Below are 21,074 nucleotides of genomic sequence, written 5' to 3' on the forward strand. Positions count from 1 at the left end.
AGCTATCCTTCCTTCCTGTCTTGAGAAAGATTAGAGCAGGCGTGGTCCTGCATCTGAGTTTGTGTGTGTTCTGACAGGAGAGATGTTCTGATACCATTTTTTTCCCCTTCCCGATACCAATTCAGATACCTGCATTTGCATGCTGGCCAATACCAAATTCTGATCTGATGCTAGTGCTTGAAAGAATGTCTGACTTGCATCTTCATCCCGGTGGCCACAAAGAGCAGGTGGCAAAACAATCCAAGCCATGAACGCACCCTGAATAGTTTAAATTTTTTATTTTTTTTAAATCCTTTATAATCCTTTTTTTGTCCCCTTTTCAATTTAAAGTACAAAACACGGCTAACATTGTTGCACAGATGTTATAATTCACGCCGGTTGGTCATTATCAGCTTATCTTTTTCATGACAAATGTGAAGTTGGTCACACAGAAGTGGTGAGTCAATATTGTCTCTGACTAACTGACTATAGTTTATCATTGTCATTTTCATCAATGCAAAGCTTTAATGTTGGTCTGACTCATGAGCTTCAAGGTTATCTGTGCTCCTGGGTCATGTTTGAGTCACCACATTGTCCTCACTTGTGACATATTTTCTGTATTTGCTTGATTTTGTTTATTCATTAAACAAATCATATTTGTAGACTACTATGGGAAAGCACATTGACTTGTTTCCCACATACAAACTCCGCCAAGTCCCAACTGAAACTGAATGAGATCAAATTACCTTGAGACTCCGACTGTTTGATCTGATTTTGTTCAGTTATTCAGATTATTCCATCTCTGATTTCAAAACTTCTGTGAAACTTGTTCAATCAAGGTTTTGTTTAATTCTTGACAAATGTATGCGTATATACTCTATGTGTGTATCGAGAAGGAAACAATCATATCAGAACACCTGTATCTTAAAGCAATAGAGATTGGTTATAAAGGCAAGGCAAGTTTATTTGTATAGCACATTTCAACAAAAAGTGCTTCACATAAAACCATTAAAAGCATCAAAACATAATGCAGATTTAAAAACGGTTAAGAAAACATTAAAACAGTCAAAAAGCAAAATAAAAGTTGCAGTGCAGTTTAAGAAATAAAATGCAGTAGTGAGATGCAGCAATTGAGTCTGGTTCAATTAAAGGCAACAGCCTTTATGTTTAATTAGAAAGCCTGTAGCGTGTTTATGTCTTGGCTGCGCACACACACACACACACACACAGTTTCTAATGAGAATGCTAACACCCACATCTTAATAGGTATGTGTGCATTATTGGTAGTGTGGCGGTACAATGTGAACATTGTCTCACAAGCATGTAACAAGGCAGTAAAGTGTTAACCTCCCGTGTGCTTGCACCCTCCCAGCGTACACATCAACAAGGTGAGCTGAAACTTGGGTACATGTAAGAACACAGTCATGTCTCACCTTTCTGTCTCCGTCATATCATATTTCTCTTGTTCAGTGTTTGAGTCACCCGGCCGTTTAAACTTCAACCGCACAGTTTCACTCTCGGTTGATTGACTGTAATCTGTTTGTCACGGGCAGCAAGCTGTTGTGTTGTGGACGTGTGTTTCTAAATTATGGTACACTGTTGTCTCCAGGGAGGGGAGGGAAATGTGCCGCCAAAATAGTAAGCTTGAAGGTTGAGTAATGTTTAGCAGTGTTGGTGATTAAACCCTGAGGAATGCCTTCTTACCCCATGCAATTTCAGTGTATCTAGTATTAGTGTCCCTTGGGTTTTATGTGAAGTTATATTTACAGTCAGCTCTGTAAACCTTGGCATTTAGACTGTGAGAGGAATATTTCTAACGGCTATTACAAACATCTACCATGCTACCTTGATACACTATGCATACTTTACTATCATATACTCATGTACAAGATAACAAATAACTCTAAACAGAGCCTCACATAGCGTAAGCAAGCTTGCTTCTTGTGTGCTTGCACATAGTCTTGAAAGGAATAATGACATTTACGAGGGTGGATAGAGAATGCATAGGAAACAATGGATAGAAGGATAATGGTTGTCCTTTTCAGTGTTCTTTAAACTTACTATTATATTGTTTACATTCAGTGACTCAGCTTGTTTACTGAAATGAAGTCAATGAATGAGAAATGTAGAGATTGCACGTAGATTTGTTGTAGCTTATTTTACTGGAGGAATCACACGTCAAAGGGTACTAATTGATTTTCCCTGGTTCTTCTTCACGTTCAAGAAAAGCCCATGTGATGCTGTTCTTGGGCTCTAGTGACTGTCGGCTTAATGATTCATAAAATGATTAGTTAGTTAAAAATAATTAGTCAGTTAATTACCCGTCTTACCGAAAACTACCAACTTCACCATAAATCTTAAGTGTTTTCCCGAGAGTGGAGTGTTCTCCCTGGTTTTCTATTGCCTCTGCACTCGAGGTTTCACGTCTTTTTTTTAGGCATAGCTGTATCTAACATTGATAAAGACTGGCTGCATAACAAAGATTGCTCATAATTGACTTGCTAGCCAGCTAACCTACACGCAAGTGTAGCCTCCATGTCAACTGGAGAAGCCCAACGCTTCTCCTCTTCTGTTGTGAGAAAGCTGATCTGAACACAGTGGTCACCAAACACCCTTTAACTCTGAAGCATTTTCAATATTGCTCATTTTTGTCCATCCTGGCTTTTGGAAAAAAACTTTTCAGCATTAAAGACCATCCACCTATACCCATCTCTCTGTACAAAAGAGAATCACAGTACAGCAATTTATGTAATTATCAACATTTCTAGCCTGCTGCAGGCGAGCCGAGCGTTCATCCGATTCAAGTAAGGCTCTTATGTGCGGCATTCATCTGGTCCTTTGATGTTATCCATAGCTGCGCAGGTCACACAGCGGGATGGAATGATGAATCGCATACTGTAGGTATGCCAATGAAGGTTGGCTTAAATTGAAATAAAGTGCAAAGGTGCAGTCCATTTAACGCCTGGCTAGACAGTCAAGAGTGTGTCATGCCTCTTTGCACTGCATCCCTTCTTAGGCAAAGATATATACAGTATTTATATATGTGTGTGTGTGTGTGTGTGTGTGTGTGGATTTGTGGTGTCTCTGCACCCTTATTACTCCTCCCTCCGACTAATGAAATGTGTATGTGTGTGTTCTAATTACTCTTCTTCGAGGCTAATGAAGTATGCTTGTGTCTGCATGTGTAAGTGTGTGTGTTAAATTGAACTGCAGTTCTGCTCGGCTGTGTTCAGGCGCTTTCATTAAATGATAAAGTTTACTGATGACTCCAGCGGGATCATTATTTACTTGGCCGTCCATTCGTCCCACTGCAGCTACCTCGATCTTTACAAATGACCCGCCACGGAGAAAGACGGAGGTTATTTTGCACTGCAGGTTTCGAGATAAACGACTTGGTATTCACTTAATGGACTAACGGTATAGCCAACATGTTTACACGCCTTCTTTGGACTTTTATCCAATATCCATTGTTTATCTATAGGAAAGATAGACTTTGCCTAAATAAGCACAGTAAAAAAAAAAAAAGAAAGAAGGATAATCATAACACATTGTTGATGTTGCCATCTCTCTATCCCCATTATGGATAAATATGAACTAATGAGAAGTATGATTGATGGAGAAAGATTGCATATTATGTAATGCTTAGAAGGAGACTTGAGCATACGCGGTCAGTGAAGGCAACACAGCACTGTTGTGCATGTGTTAGGATTTCACCTGAGTATAAGTTAAATAAAAAAAACATTTCACACGCCACTCTCTAAACCCGCAAGATAAACTGTGAGAAAGCAAGGGTTTAAGGAGAGATGCAGGTTTAGAAAGTCTCTCTGACAGCTTGACCACTCTTCTCAGGCCAACGGAAGCCATCGCCTGTCTCATTCTGCCTTTTAACCAATCACCTGTCACCTCTCCACTCTCAAGCACACGACAGTCAGCTTTGGCTCCGTTTGCATCACATTCAGTCGTTGAATCACTTTTTTGAGAAAAATGCCAGAATGCAGCAACCAACTTGCCTCTCATACTCACTGAGCACATCTGTGTCTATGAATATTAACCATCAGAAATGGTACACATCCACTTATCCTAGCAGCCCTTCCAAACGTATTTAGGTCATGGTAAGTGTCATTTAGTCGTTTTACAGTCGCACAGTAAGAACCATTGTTTGGCTGTTCAGTTTTAATCTGTCTGAAACCCTCCTGGTATCTGGCCAGTCACCTGGCACCTCCTGAAGCAGTTTTGACAGTCCCTTCCTTCATCCTTGATGGTGGAAGTGATTGAGGAAAGTGAGTGATAACCAAGCAGACCTCTTTCTCTCTCTCTCTCCCTGTAAATTGAGCCGCTACATGACAGTGCCATTACCTACAGCTGCCACGGCTAAATCAAACACTTAAGCGTCTGAGTGATTACTCACACTCCTCACAAGTGCCCCCCCGTTCTTCACCCTTTCTTAGGTTTCCTTCTGACTGTCCTTCAGGAGGGAATCATTTCTGTTACAGATATGTGATGTAAATGCTTTTCATTCGGTTAGTTTACATACAATAATGAAATGCACAAAAGTATCGCACTCTCACAGCAAAATGAGGAGAAAATAACATGTCGATGAGGGTAGAAGCTCACACCTTCGAACAAAGAAATCGAGAAATCGAGACGCCAAACCAAGAAAGAACTGACCTGGATAACACAATACACAGAACAGTTTATTGAACTTCACACATTATTTTTCCATTAAATGTATTTTCGGCACCCGTAATGATGAACATTACGAATATGTGCCGTTTCTACGTGCGTGTTCTTGAGTTTTGATCACATCTTCAAAAGAAGTTTAGTCTTCGTAAATTGCTGCAAAAGAAATTATGGATGACCTTTTTAAAACTGCTGTTTTGCATATTGTGTATTAGAGAGAGTGATATTTTACAGACTGCACAGGGTCAAGTTCATTTTGCTCGACTGTTTTGTAGATGAGTTCTTTTTATAGCCAAAATGATAAGACCCTGACTCAATGGCAGCATTTTTGAAGAAACCACTTTGTGCTGCTACATAATGCAGAGGGAAATAGTTTTGATCATTAAAGAAAAGAAAAAAAGCTTTTTGTTCTGACAGTGTAACAAAAAAATGAGAGTGCAAGTATGTGTTTCAATGCAATATTCGTTTTACAATTTAGTGATGGAGATACACGGTAACATTGGGACCAGTTATCGGCTGTAGTTGGTTAAAAACTTGTTTTAACCTTTTGTGGCATCGGGAGTTGACCCTGAATGTTAGTATTGGAGAGAAGACGTGAGAAAAACCCCATCAGCGCATCTCCGCACGAGCATCGATTGCGTCTTGACTTTTTCACCCAATAAAGTTCTTCTAACTTGTCGAATTTGTTCTCGGTCCATCTCGGCCTCACTCTTCTCATCGGCGCGTCTCTCTTTCCCTTCCCCCGTCCGACTCCCACGCTGCAGCGGCTCCACTGTGCCACACATGATCACTTCAGTGAGCGCGCACACGCCGCACACTCGCCGCAGCACAGATGGGGTTGCATGCTCTCTCCCCGATAGATGAATAGGTAAATATTTACCTTCCCAGATTGTCTTTCTTCCTCTCTCATCCTTCCATTCCTCCACCCAACTCCTTCCTCTGTACACCTCCGTGCCACATTCATCTTTTTTCCCTCTCCTCGCTGACGTTTTTTCATGGTTCTTCGGTCCCAATGGTCTTGCCTTCATCTTATCACGGGGGCCGCTCACAGGCATCTGTTGTGCAAACACGCTTGCATACACATGCACATATTTTGAGTATATGGAAAGTCATATGCACATGCATGCTCGTATGGGGGCCTCGGCAAACAAAGAGTTGATAATAATTGTGCTGAAGACAATGGCGTGTTTTATGAAGCTTAATTCAACCAATTGAGGCAGATGGGGGACTGACTGTGTGCTTATCTTGAGTTTTAATTAAAAGACTTTCGTCTCTTATGAACTCATTCTAAGTCTAAATGCTAACTCAGACTGGAAGCACATTAAGGCTAATGGAGGCTTCTGTCTTATGGGATGTGCTTCCATGGGGCAGGAGGAGAAATGACAGGAACAAAACACACAAACAAACCTATTTTCCTGCCCTATTATCTCTTTAATTTAAGGAGTTCAGTGTCCGTATTGTCTCTTTATTCTGAAGTAGCAACAGGAAGCGCAGCGTTAGTCATGAGGCGAGTGACTGACTGCTAGCGTTTGATAAAATGGGTCCATCCTCCTCCTGTCTCTCATCATAGAGGCGCATACTTAACATATTCACCGGACATTAGTTTACATTCCATTAGCACAGATCAGTCATAGTCTCAGACGTTGTTAAACAGAGAACTAATTAAATGTAGCTTCTATAAACAGGCATGTAGGATGCATTTAAATATGCAGAGAGGTAATAAAGGTGATTAACATTGGAGCATTTCATTTATGTTCTTCAACTGCTGCCTGTTATAAAAGGATGAGCTACATGTTCTCATGCATTACTTGTTATCACAGTTAGAAATATTGTTTTGCTCTTTTTTCACCTGATTTAACTTTATCTTTGTCTTTGTTTCACTCTATATCAGTCCATGCATTATTCCCCTTTGTGTGATCTTCTCTGCATTTTACAGAATGTAACACTGCTTTCTTTTTTTCTTCTTTTGATAAATAATACTCTCACTATCTTTATCAATACTACATGTTGTTCACTCTTTCTTCAGGCCTGGCATACCAGACACCCTCTCATCTGACAGATGCTGTCTGTTAATCTCCTTTTCACACTTTGGCAAGAGTGCAATCTTGCTCCAGCAGTGTTTTTGTGTTACTCTGCATCAGCATTATCTGCAGTTCCGTTTATTGGTACGATTACTAATTTCTCTTTTAGTAACGTGTATATCAGTTATGTTCTGGTTTAATGGGACAATGCCCCACATACAGTAAGTGTGCTGTATTTATACAGGAATTTGCATACATCATATATTGCATATAAACTATATCTGTGCACTGCTGAACATTAGATAGGATCAATTTATATGTTTTTAAAGCTTTTTTTGATCATTAAAAATGGAAATATGATGATGGAAACTTGATGAACATACAACTGATTGGCTAGTTGGGGGAAAAAATACAATAAATCTTATTCATCATTACAATGTTGAGTACTTTGTGACAAAAGTTCATCCCGAGAACAGTTTTTAAGTTTTTCAGTTTTAAGAATAGCTCTTCTCCTGCGTCGGTTTGGACTGAAAGCAAGTGGAGCTCACACCTTATCTGTCGTCTTCCTTGACTTTCTCCTTTTCCCCATGTTTCTCATGCACTGCTATTTAAAGGTGAACAATAACAAAATACATTTCTCCTCTCTCATTTTAACAAGGAGAGCATCAGTGTGGTTCTTGTTCATTAGTATCACACATCACACCTCCATCACCCTCAGATCTGGGAGAGACGGAGGTGTCAAAATGACAGTGTGTGCGCGCATGTTTTTTTCTCTCCCTCTCAGCCTCCACCCCGAGAAAATCCACAAAAGCCAATTCACACCAGTCCCTCTCCCTGCGCTTTCTCTCAGTATTCTATATCCATGTGTTACTTTGCACCCCTGGCCTGAATTGTACTTTCCCCCCAGTAATGGTGTACATTTTCTGCTGCAAGAAATGAAAATCACCACCACTACTACCACCACCAAAGGGCCATTGCAAATTGGATATGCCAGCCCTGGTTAGATGCAACAGACGGTTTATCTATTGAGGCTAGAAAATAAATGTGCTTGTTTGTTGCTAATTTTATTTACTTTCCCTCCTACTGTCATTAATGAAATAGCTTGGGGGAGTCTATTATCAATGTTTTGTACTCTTGCGACAAGAACATTTAATAGCAAAAATAATGTGAGTTTATTCAAACTTTCCTTTAGTCCCTGTTGGAGAGGAATGTGTATGTGATTGGATCCCATAGCCTGCACACATTTCCTCCAATGTGGCTTTTTGACTTAATCAAATCTTTATGGTGACCATAATGTGGGTATACATCGACACAGGAGGGAATCCTGCCTCAAATGAACTGTATCTTTCCATTCTCAGGCCGTTTAACTTGATTAATTATTGTAGAAAGCCTACAGGCTGCAAATAGTCCTTTTGTTTACCTCACAAAGTAAAGGATTAAAACGGTGTATTTTGTGTTAAATTCTCAAGGGGTTTAGAGCCACTGCTGTGGGGGGATTCAAGAAGTCCATTGTAATCACAAATAGAAAGTTATTAATGAATGTAGCCATTCAATGCACAGATTTTTGTTTTTGATTTATTTCGTTTTACTTTTCCGTAGAGTAATTGTCAGGCAGATCGTAGAGGTCAAGGATGCCTGTGCCTGCAAGCCGATGGTTAATATTACTGACTATAAACCAATTGGATCTCATCAATAGGTCAGAGGTTATCATGGGGATGCAGATGCAGGAAGTTAATGCAATTAAAGATGCATCATGTGTTCGATTGCAGAGAAAATGTCTTTTCCACTCTTTGCTTCATGTCTTTGTTGAGCTGTGTGTGTGTGTGTGTGTGTGTGTGTGTGTGTGTGTGTGTGTCCTGTCTTAATATTTTACAGTTCTCATGGGTTTTTCACAAGAGATAGAAAAGTATTAATACGTTTTATTTCATTGCTGTTTTGTGTACGTAGTAACACATAAAGGTCAGGAATTGCAACATCAAAGGTGAAATGCTTGTTAAAGAATTTGAAGAGAGGAGAGGAAGAAGAGAAGTAAAAATTAAATTGTTTAGGAAAAAGCAAGGCCAAAGTTTGGCTGAATGATAGTGACTCAGTCACTATGGTCTTTCTCTTCCATTCTATCCAAAGATCTTTCAATGGAAATCAGTTTTCTGTTACTAATGACAGCATGGCTTCATGTAGCAGACAGTCTGCCATATAACACATTAAATTAAGAGGCTCTAGTGCCTCTCCTATTCCACTTCATCTAGATAGTTGATAGAAAGCATGCTATCAATGGCTTGGCTCGCTTGTATTGAGAATCATTTCCAATTATTTCTACAGTGGATACCATTCCCACTCTAGCAAATTAATACATCCTCAAAAAACAGGCAATTGGAGTGCCAGCTTGTCACAAATAATTTGAAATTAGAATAATGTTGTGTTCTGCAAAAATCTCATATTGCTAAATTAGCTCTTTATTGCACTTTGCAGCTACTTTAGCAATCAGATATGATGTTTAATGCTTTAGTGAACAGGCATACTCATTGAAATTGTATTCCGACATGTCAAATCAGCATACATTTACTCAGGAATGTAAAGTGTGTACTCTACAGATACATGGCTTTGTGACAGACATCCATAATTTAGTCTGGGAGCGCTTTTGCAAGCCATCCAACTGCTGTCAATTCAAACAAAATATATAGAACCAATCCATCCATTTATTCCCACACCCCAGTGGCTACGATTAATCCAATCTACCAGTGGTTCAATTATCAATAGCTTATGATTGGTAGCAAAGGTTGCTAATCAGGGTATGATTGGCTAAATTAGTCCATTGGAAAAGGCTTTAGCCTTTTTTAATGCTTTGGCGATTCAAATAGTTTATTATTTAGTGAGAAAATGTCTGTCACAAACTTAGTAAGTCATTTTATATAATGATCAAACAGTAATTGGAGGTTGATGAGATGTATTGTGTATGTTTTTTGTTTATTTGTCATTTGTGAGTAACAATACGTCATGTGGGTTTAGTAACACAACAATTTCTTGAGCTGTTGCCACTAATTGATCAGCATTGCTGGTATGTGTCATCGTTTTGCATGTTTCATCAAGAAATGTGATCCAGACAAACCAAACCAACCAAAGTGTGGTCCTGAAGATGCCTACAGTGTCACATAATGCAGTCACGCAATTTTACAGTGGTGTAGTTGAGATCAAAATGAGGGCTGAGTTTGAAGATGAGTGTGGTCTGAGTAAGGGGCAATGGGAGTAGCGGGGTAGGTAGAGATGGGTGCCATCGGCCCTCGCTTTATGCCTTTAAGCTGATTCGACTCATCACAAGATGGTCTCTCGTTTTAAAGGTCACTTTTATCCAGAAAAGGATCATGCTGATCATACAAAGGTCGTCTTGGTATTTCATTGAAACACCAGAAGTTAAGCAGAAGTTTCCACCAGTTGTTTTCAAAAACGTTGATACATTGCTTGATAAAATGCTTTCTCTGTTGCTTTCTTTAGGGTCCCAGGCGTAACCATTGCAACCGATTTAATCTGCGGTTTTCCTGGTGAGACGGAGAAGGACTTCCAAGAGACGGTAGACTTGGTGAAACTCTATCGGTTCCCCAGTCTCTTCATCAACCAGTTCTACCCCAGACCCGGTACACCTGCTGCCAAGATGGAGCAAATACCTGCACACATGGTGAGTGTAGACGAGGAGACGGAAGTCATCTGACAAACTGGATTTGGGCTGAATTCAGCTGCCCACGTATACAAGTTTTATAGATGTGATCGTTGATGATTGAATTAATTATTTCCACTCACTTTAGGAAACAGAGTACGTCTGAATAAGGCCTGTAACAGACCATGACTTCAGAACCTTAAGTGCAGGAATGTGAATAGTGTTTTGTAACTTCAGAAAAATTCTATTTGAAAGCATTATTTATTTTTCGATTATGTATTATTTATAATGCATCCAGATAAATGTATTGATTTGACAGTCGGTTGTCGACTACATACAGATGTTAATACAACTACTATAGGCTACTTCAATATCCTATAGCATTCATTTTGATGTTTTTTTTTTTTTACAATAGATTGTTTTGATCTACATATATGATGTTTTTCATAATTTCTTTCTGACTTTTTTTTTTACAAAGCAGCTATCCTCTCTTCTATGGACAGGAGTTCTGTTTTCACATACAAACTATTTTAGGCTCACTAAACCACTATTGCCCTTGCAGTGTTACTTTTACTTTCTGCTCAATATATTTTTTTCTGCTTGTTTATTTCCAAATGCATATTTTTTGTCAAATGAAGTTCCGCTCCTTGTTCATTTAGTTCTGGTAAATAAGTAGAGCAAAATACTGCTTTGGCTCATTCGTAGTTGCTCACATAGATCATTACCTCGATAGACATTTAATAATGTTGCACTATTGTGTCACGTTATCTAAATGTGAGCATCCGACTTACAAAGATGTTGAAAACCATTTGTATGCAACACAACGGAGCAGTTCTCACATTCTTGAATGTGCTTCTTAACCAAAGCATGCATGCTTCCTGATCCTGAAATGTTTTCTTTGACCTTTTTCTTTAGTTTGACCCCCACCATTATGCTATACAATATGCTTTATGTTGTATCTCCTCTTGCATTGGCTCTCGCTCTCTTTACCATGAAAGTACCGACACATCTCTTTCAAGTGGAGCGTCTTCATCAGTCATTCTCTTTTTCGCCGACGTCTCTTCGTTCTCTGAGGAGAAGTGTGTCTTGGGATCAGTCCCGGGACAACCACATCACTGCTTCTCTTCTTCTTACGTTTCACCCCCTGGCCCCCTTTCCTTTCTTTTTCCTCCATCTGTTTCAAGCGACTTGTATTGTCAGTCTTTTGGATGACAACACACATCTTTCCTTTATTCTAAAAGCAGCTCTTTGATTATCAGCATGTAGCATATTGCTGGTTCCTGTGGAACTGTACTATTTGCCAAATCAGCCTTTTTGTTCACATGAAATCATTTTGATAGCCACTCTTTTCGTTTATTTCATGAGTGAGTCCCTATGAACCACAACAATCTTTAACAATTGTGTATTTTTTTTAGCCTAAAGTAAGACCACACATCCCACTTGCCATTTTCACTGGTCATCTTAATGTTTAAATTTAAGTTAATTGCGAGTATATCTCTCCTTGACAGTAAAAAAATAAAAGGTGAGAGAGAGTCAGAATAATGTGTTAGGCTCCCTGTAAGCAGTACACCTGCTCAGGTGGTGAAAGCTGCCGACAACATCACATCATCAGTCAGCATGCACCTGTTCTTGCACACACATACACACAGACCTACAGTCAGATACACACACAGCAAGTGGTGGCAGCGAGGCGATGTCTAGGCCATGTAGGGTCAGTCATTAATAAAGTGCACCAGATGGTTTGTCTGGAACACAACTGTGTTGAATAGCCACAGGGGGGATGGATGGAGAAAAAGATGGAGTAGGAAGCACAGACAGAAGGAGGCCTGAGAGAGAGAGAGACGGAGTGAAGGTAAGGAAGGAGGGAGAATCTGAAAAGGAAAAGGAGAAAGATGGAGTAAATAATAATGTTAGACACAAAGTAACGGCTACAGGGAGAACAAGGTTTCAGTCATTAAATTGGCCGCTATGAGTGCTCACTTACTAAATGTAACAGCTGATGCGGGTGAGGATGTCAATCTCACCACTTGGCTGTGGTGAATCTGATGGTCTTTGTCTGTGGTTTACACTGATCTTACTCATGTAGCACACTCTGCCCTTTAAAAAGCAAGCGCAGATATTTAACCTTTCTTATCAGTATTGTACGCAGACATGACGGTTTGCCTTTGCCGATATTTGCGTCACTATTAATGTAAGGTGACGCAGATTTGAATTGACGGAGATTGTATGAAATGCACCACGCGTCCAGAGGTGAGCCTTTGGTATAAGGTGGTTAGACGTGTCCATAGAATCAAGTGTTTTGGCAACAGTGGACATTCTGTATGATGAAGTTGGTTAATCATCGATCAATACACCCAATTCTCCTGAATACAAAGAGTCACACCCACAGTCACGAGTATTGAATTGTGTGTGTGTGTGTGTGTGTGTGTGTGTGTGTGTGTGTGTGTGTGTGTGTGTGTGTGTGTGTGTGTGTGTGTTCAGGGTGATGGGCAGGACTAGATAATAAGAATTGATGGGGTTGGTTTGAGAACGGTTCACACATGCCTTGTATCCTCCGTGAAACTAGGTTTGTCATTATTCTGTTGCATAATTGATATATTGCTTTAAACAAATGTTTTATTCAAATTACCTATAATATAGAAACTAGCGTTGGCCGAAGTAATATTTATCAATATGTAACAGTTAAATATAATAGCATACACTTCTTGTTAGTGTTGCCAAGTTGGTTTTCTTCATTTGTCCCCATATTACTTGAGCACCTAGTTGGCTGTTGAAGTAGCGACAACAAATTCATCCAAAGTAAGAAGAAAAAAAAACATACTCTATTAGTATAATATTTGACCATTTAACTATTTTGATCAGGTTAAAATATATTTCATTTTACTGTTACAAAACCCCCATATTTTAATAGAAAATCACAAGGATAGATTTGAATCAATGAGTCAGTGAGTGAAGCAATGAAAGGATGGTAGGAGCTGGAGCAGGTCCAGCTGCCATGTGGTCCAGGTGTTTCATGCTATCTGTAGGTGTAACTTATTACCTATTGTAATAGATGATATATGAAAGAATAGACGGGGAGAGCTGAGGCAGATGGAAAGAATAGGAGACCACAGGGATGGAGGGAGAGAAGGGAGCATGTTGAGAATAAAGGGATGTGAATGCTATTAGCTTGGATCTCCATGATCATCCCCAGGTGGCGAGAACTTAGCCTTGATAAATGGACTTTGTGAGGTGGGTGTGTGTGTGTGTCCGTGTGTGTGTTGGTCGGCCTATTGGTATGCAAGGAGTGGTTGAGAACGAGCAGCTGCTGGAGCAAGAGGGAGAAAAAAAAGTGATAGAGAAAGAGATTAGCTATTCTAGTGGGACAGTGTTTTTAATTTCCCCTGGTTGTAATTGGTTAAGAACTCCATTACCCACAAGGCACCAGTGTGGCAGCTGTCAAAGAGAAACAGCTGGCCAGTCGCTCCACCTCCTACCTTCAGTATCATTTATCTACGCCTGGACACACACACACACACACACACGCATGCTTTCTCCCCTATCGGCCTCAAATGCAGATACTTACTACCTCACATGCGCATCAGGGGAGACGATAACACGTGACTTAACAAGCCGCCTTAACAAGGTTTCACACTGCACTGTTATTAAGGTTTAGAAAGAGTGTAGCCACGGCAGGACACTGATTTAGTGACCTGAACATGTGCCGTGATAATATTATGAAATCACAGTACGTTTGTCGTCTTTGCTGATAATGAAGAGCATATTTAGTTTAATTCATCTATATTGATACACACATCTATATGACCCTATTCCAGTCTATATTTGGCATATCGCATTGATGGATCTTGAGTAGCGATTCTCTCCATTCAATAACAGTTAACAGTCTGCCTCGTGTGCACCTCACTCAACAGAGCAGGCAGCAGATCTGGCACCATAGCGGGAACATGTTACGTCTATAGTGACCTCTGCGTAGAGGAAAAGGGTCACACACACACGCGTACACAGCATCAGCCTGGTGACCACTCTCACTGTGATGCCTCCAGGAAGTGCTAACACACACGACCACACACAGATTACGCCTCAGGTTTATCTTGGAGTAATATAGCACACAAGCGCCGGGGGTGTCGGCTCCATAGCGCTAACATCTGTCTGACATTAGGAAAAGACAAATGGGCACATGCTGGTGAGCCAGAAGCTTCTTCAGTGTAGGCCGGGGCAAGATCACGGTTACCTTGCCCCACAACACACTCAGGCATACTGACACACATGCATTTACTCACACACACATTTACACTGCCCAGTGTCAGAGAATCACACATTGAGTTTCTTCTTTGAAATACACAAACAGTAAACCGAGAGGATGGGCTTGCTTGTTGTGTTCACACACACACACACACACACACACACACACACACACACACACACACACACACACACACAGCCTCACAAGCCTTTGAAGCCTTTGAAAGACATTTGAGAGAGTGTTAGTCGATAACAATCTTTGGGCATGCAGCTACAACATGCAAACATGCTGAAATCACGCACATAACCATCTGTACTGACTATAACTTCAGTCACGTGACCGATAACGATCTTAAAGCACGCAGCTACAACATGCAAACATGATGAAATCACACAAGTAAACATCTGTACTGACTATAACTTCAATCACTTGATAAGTGCATGCACATTTTAGATTGTTTTTAGTCTTTTAGTTGCTGGATAATTTTGACTAAATACCTTTTAAGAAGCTGCCACACTGAAGACAATAAATCATCGCTCAGTCAGTGTGATTAAATAATTAAATATTTGCATATCTTGCCTTCAAAGCTTCACGACATTGCGTAGATATTTGACACAAAATAGTTTTTATGTTGAACAGCAGTGTTTTGATGAAGCGTGTATATATATGTTTTTATCTTACTGGCAGCAGAGTGTGTGCTCCTGCATGTGTTTGCAGTCGGTGTATGAATAAGTGTAAACATCTATGTAATGTCACTTCCCGTTAGACGCATCATCCGTCTCTGTGGCCAACAACAGATGGACAGAATGGTAACAACCATCGTTCATCATCACCACGGTGACAGGTCCACAGACACACACACACACGGTGACTTTGCATTGCCGGGTTGTCTCCAACATAACCCTGATGGCATGCTCGATTAATTCCTCTGGTTGATGAACCAGATGCATGCACGCTCACAGACACACACGTACCTGTCCACAGACACTGTATTGTGCAGCACACTGATAACGCTCTCAGCAAGTCACTGTTACCTCTTCTCTTCCATCGCATCTTTAATTCTGAGAGGCGGCAGATCTACATGAGCCATTGACGTTTCACAGGGTGTTCTTACATCATGTTAAAGGCAGATTTTAGGTCTGTATTTGAAGCAGGTTGCAGTTGTATTTTCACATGTTTTTTTATGTTTTAATCAAGCAGGATTTTTTGAAAAGCGACATGTGTATTGACCAATTATATGTTTGTTTTTTTCTAGTCAGAAGACTATTAGAAAGCAAGGGCATTCATGTAATTATGTGTTTAGTGTAAACTATTATAATCCGGGTTGACATTACAAAATGAAGACAAATGTAGTAAAATACACCCCTCTGTCTACGGTACGGGGTGCAACAGGTTTCGGCTCAAGGGCACCCCGGCAACATATTGTGGGATAATGAGAACCTTTCACTCACTTCCCCGTAACCATCTTTTTCCATCAAAAATGTCCACCTCCTACCCTTCATGAAAGTGGCAAAACTACACGGCTATAGGATTAAAAGTAATGCATTGTTCATTTCTGTTGATGGTAGGAATTCTTTCTCTCACCATTTTGTTCTCTGTGATCAGTTTTGTTCTCTTTGAGTTGACTCCTTTCATCTTGGCATTAGAATTACCTTGTATTCAGCATGTTTTCGCATCTTTGTCTTTTTCTTGCAGCTTGTGTTTGTGTGAATCAATGTGGGAGCACATGTTGCTATTTGTGCCTGTGGTGTGTCTGTGTTTTGTATGAGTGTGATGTGTATGTGTGTGTGTTCGAGTGGACTGGATAAATTCAACTGGGAGCTCATTGACGGTTGAGAAATCCTTACCTGCGGTTACATCTGTCTTATAGTTACACACACACACACACACACACGCACACGCTCACTCTGTTGAGCATCACCGAATACAGAGTGGTGGTGAGAGTGATGAAGGGCGGGAAAGAGGAGAGAGAATGGCGTTGAGGAGCAGTGATGAGAGAATTGCTCTCACCGAAGGTGCTCCAGGCAGGGAAAGAATGTAGAGGGACAGACTGATAAGGGGGAGGATGGGTGAGAAAGTGGAGACGGAATGATTAGTATGAGTTTCTCCTCACTGGAGAAAAACACGGGCAGCGAGGGAGAGGTTGAGCACTGAGGGATAGGTGGAAAGGCAAAGAAAACGAGAGAAGAGAGGATTTTGAGTTTCTGGAGAGCCTTTTGACAGGGAGAGCGAGAGGGAATCAGGTGGAAACGAGACCGAGAGGCTGGTAGACGGACAGGGCCAATGATTAAAGGGTTGTATGGATCACGAGAGCCCTGGGTGAACAGAGATTGAGTAAGAGATGGGTATAAATGGAGCGTGTAAAAGGAAAAGAAGCAAAGGAATACACATATGGAAGGAATGGAGAGTCGGACAAGGAGCGACGATTGGTGCAGTGATGAAAGGATGGGCCTCGCCACAGACAAAGTCAAAGTGGTAGTCAATCACCAGCTTTAAACACTTCTACCCTCATGCCTTTATTTCACCTTCCTGCCTCTGACTTTGCTGTGTTTACTTTGCTGTCCACATCTGCTCTTTTCCACTGCTCTGTTCCCTTTTTGTACCCTATACCCGTCTGGGGAAGGACATTACTGTCACTCTGTCCATCTATGTCAACTTGACCACGCACCTCTATATATAAATAGATGTGTCCTCCTTCTCTGCACCCGTCCCTCTCTATTCCACATCCTCAAGCTGCATTTGACTGTCACACTATAATGATGCCTGTGTGTGAGATAGCAGACCGATTTGTAGGTTGTCTGCTCCATATGTACAGATCCTTGCCTAAGGACATTGCATTTTTGTATGCTTTACATACGCTGAAAGGACAGAGGGAGGGAAGCGAAGAGAGCATAGCAATGAATGCATACTCCCTTTAGCTAGTGTAGCTTATATCCTTCCCCCTTAGCCAGACATGGCCTAATCAGCAAGCTAATTAGCACTCTTTGTAACTGCATCGGCCTCATGTAACTGATTGCATTAACAACTGCCACACATCAAACAGTCATGTCTCACGCTTGTGCATCTTATTACACATTAAGGACATGCAAGGTTAAGGCCAGACTTTGAGATGGAATAGAATGAGAGAATGAGAAATATTTTCTGCCACAGCTGGTGGGCAATTTATTGTTCCCCCCTCTGTTCAATCCATATTTTACCGATTTTATGAATTACTGTAGGCTACATAGTCAGCCATAGTGATTTTTGTTCTCAGTCTGTCTAAGTGACCCAATATATTAAGATGAGTGAAACTACTGTGTCCATATTTATGCCAAAATGTTTTTTTCTATCTGCAAGACAATGGATGAGTAAATGCCCATCGTGTGTGTGTGTGTGTGTGTGTGTGTATATGTATGTATATATATATATATATATATATATATATATATATATATATATATATATATATATATATATATATATATATATATATATATATAAATACTGACAGGTGGTTCATTTGTACAACACATGAATACAATTAAAATCTAAATTGTCGTAGAAAGGGCAAAGGCTGAGTAGTCTAGCACACGAGGGACATCACCTATGAATGGGATGTTTTTCCCCATCTAGACCAATGGGTTTTAACCTAACTATATAGTCTACTATCCGCAATTAAATCAAGCCCTATCTGTTTGTGACATAGCTATTGTGTGGCTTTTAAACCTAAACTGTATTGTAATTCTCTTTACAGAAGAAGCAGAGGACTAAAGAGCTGTCACAGCTATTCCACTCTTACAACCCCTATGACCACAAGGTAAGACATCTTCATGCTGGTTTAGGTTTCTGTAGCAGTCGATCTGCCTGTTCCAGCTTTGCCCTTAACATTTCATTTTCTCTTCACATCTGCCTTAATGGAGAGAGTATCACGCCTCATTCACCTCTCTACCAGAAGCATTCACTTGACATCAAAAGTAGTTGTAGGTCACAATCATCATATTGACTTTCTAGCTTTGATGAGTTTGTTGTCTCCTCAAGATGGACACCTCTTGTCAGCAATCTAGTTGATGAGGGCAGCTCAAGTGTTTGTTCCTGATTACATTGTGACTGTGTGTGTGTGTGTGTGTGTGTGTGAGGGAGATTGAATTCTGAAATCAGAGATACATTTCCTCAACTGTGTGTATGTGTGTGTGTAGGCCCATCCATTATGAGGTTAACATCTGACAGCAGATTGAATATGCCTCTCTTCAGGCATTCTCATGATGATGAGACCCTTGTGACAGCAATGTGTGTGCGTGTGTGTGCGTTCTTACATAAAGATGTCCTTCTGAAAGTGACAAGCCCATGACAACAGCTGTCACCACATTTTTCTGCCGTCAAAATTGTATTTTGACACATTATACTTTTATGGGTCCTTTTGGCTGGCTACTCCCAGCTAAATATATTTCCGACCTCGTCTTTGTTTTGCTGTGATCACAAAGTCGTGAATAGTCGTGACTACTTGCGTATCATAATGAATCATAGAGCAGTGTACATGGAAGGCGGCGGCCTGCTCCCACAGAGTAAATGTTGTGAACATGTTGGGGATTGAAGCCGTTCCTGCAGTTTGTCACACTGTGCCATTTAGCAAAGTTTTAGCTTGGCCTCTTTTTTTTTTTTTAAAGATTATACCTCTAGAGGAGTTTGTGCCTCTGGTGCTGTTGTTACATGTTACACACTAATTAAAAGGATGTGAGAGTGATCACGTTTTCACTGTTGCAGGCAGGGGTCTTTGCCTCCCACACATAAACCACACACACACACACACACAGTAGTAGTAGTCCACATGGAACACACATGCACGCAAGCAGGGAATGTGAATCGAGCAAAGTTAGCAGTAAATATCTTTATAATGCATTAACAGGTTTGCATCTAAATCAGTTAGTTAGTATTTGTGAACATGCTTTCTCCTCAAGTACGATTCCCAGGGGAGGAGAGCAATTAACTGTGAGAAAGTGGACTGCACTGAGCCTGCTTTGCTGAGCTTCTCCATCTCACAAATATAACTGAACAATTTATTTTCTTTATGCATTCATGTGCTCAATGCTTTGTCAACATGCTGATTCATAAACGATTAGATTATTTAGTTCCAACCAAGCCCGAGAAGTAGTGCAGTTTTTGGGTATAGCCTCAAGTATGTCTCTGAATGTGTTGCACATTACAAACTGCTTCAGAAACCCTGAAAAACTATTGCATGAAGGCACCAAAAAACGGTGATGTTGTCAAGGTGCTCACAAAATATCATAGGAGGGTTCTATTCCTAAAAGACAGACGTTGTGTCCCACATTAAAACACTATTGTATCCTTAAGTTAAGGCTGTAGATGAAACACGGCTGCAGTCGGAGCCCCAGACCTTATGGCATGGCCTCAGAACAAAAACAATATTAGAACTCTAGTCATAAAAAAGGAGTACTTTTATTTCTTCTTTCAAATGTTAATTGTAATGATATTTTTTCACACATATTCAGCACATTGCATTGCTTTTTATATGCTGTAAAGCACATTATTGTTACAGCCATGTTGAATAATTAAATAAAAAATAATTGGATAATAAATCTGCTACTGATAAAAAAATATTACTCTGCTTTGATATGCCACATTTATTATTGCTACATTACATAATATGTTTAATTTCCAGCAGAGTCAAATTTCAACTAACTTGATAATCTTGCCCTATTCAATGTATTTGTGGATACAATGTGTCAAGTCATAGCAACATATATAGAGTGATAGCCCTCAGAAACATGAATATTTTCATGTCAAGCAGGCTATTTGTACATTTTCCATGCAACACAACTTACAGCCTTGTTCCTTAAGGTATTTTTCTTTTTCCACAGATTGTGCAGATGTGCAAATAAATCCCCTAGCATTACAAACCCAGATTGCCATGAGATATGATTTAATGATAATAAATCTAATGTCAAGCATACTTCCACCCAGATAAACCACATTTCTTCCTCTCCTTGCCCATGTCCATACACCGTGGAAATGTTGAGGCGAATCAGCTTGTATTAAGCCCATATAGCCGTTAGATAGAAATAAATGAAGTCTGATAATGTCCCTCATTTTATGTTAAATTCCCTTGGGTGTCTGGTCTTCCAGCTTACAGTCTATCTAAGGATTATAATGTGTTTACTAACGTGTGTGTGCGTGAGTGAGGGAGGGAGAAAAAGAAATAAAGATAGAGGGAGCGAGCCAGTGCATAGATTTAGAGGCTTGGTAGACATCTTTACAGCCATTATTGTTAATATGCATCCTTCTATAGGTTTGAAAAGGTCATTAAGAGACTGAGTCCAGGCGGGGGCGGCCGGGCTTTATTGTCCCTGAGCTCCAGGCTACCAACCAAATGAAACAATGTTTTTAATTGAACTAATTGTTTGGTTTGTTTTTGTCCCATGCTTGTTTCTTAATCTCCCGTGGCTAGCTCTGAATCACAAATGTGAAAAACGGCAATGAAACGCAAATGACAATGGGTTGTCAATTC

The 21,074-nt window shown here is 40.3% G+C and overlaps 1 protein-coding gene across 1 annotated transcript in view; it reads left to right on the top strand.

Moving 5' to 3' along the window:
- Positions 1–21,074, top strand: part of cdkal1 (CDK5 regulatory subunit associated protein 1-like 1) — a gene marked incomplete at its 5' end in the record, with an annotated part of 202,690 nt that overhangs the window by 132,564 nt on the left and 49,052 nt on the right. The window contains 2 exons of the mRNA XM_079227879.1: positions 10,170–10,350; positions 18,306–18,368. Coding sequence (XP_079084005.1) covers positions 10,170–10,350; positions 18,306–18,368 — 244 coding nt within the window. The remainder of the gene's footprint in view (positions 1–10,169; positions 10,351–18,305; positions 18,369–21,074) is intronic.

This window comes from Taurulus bubalis, assembly GCF_910589615.1.
Source record: "Taurulus bubalis genome assembly, chromosome: 12".
NCBI classification, from domain to species: domain Eukaryota; kingdom Metazoa; phylum Chordata; class Actinopteri; order Perciformes; family Cottidae; genus Taurulus; species Taurulus bubalis.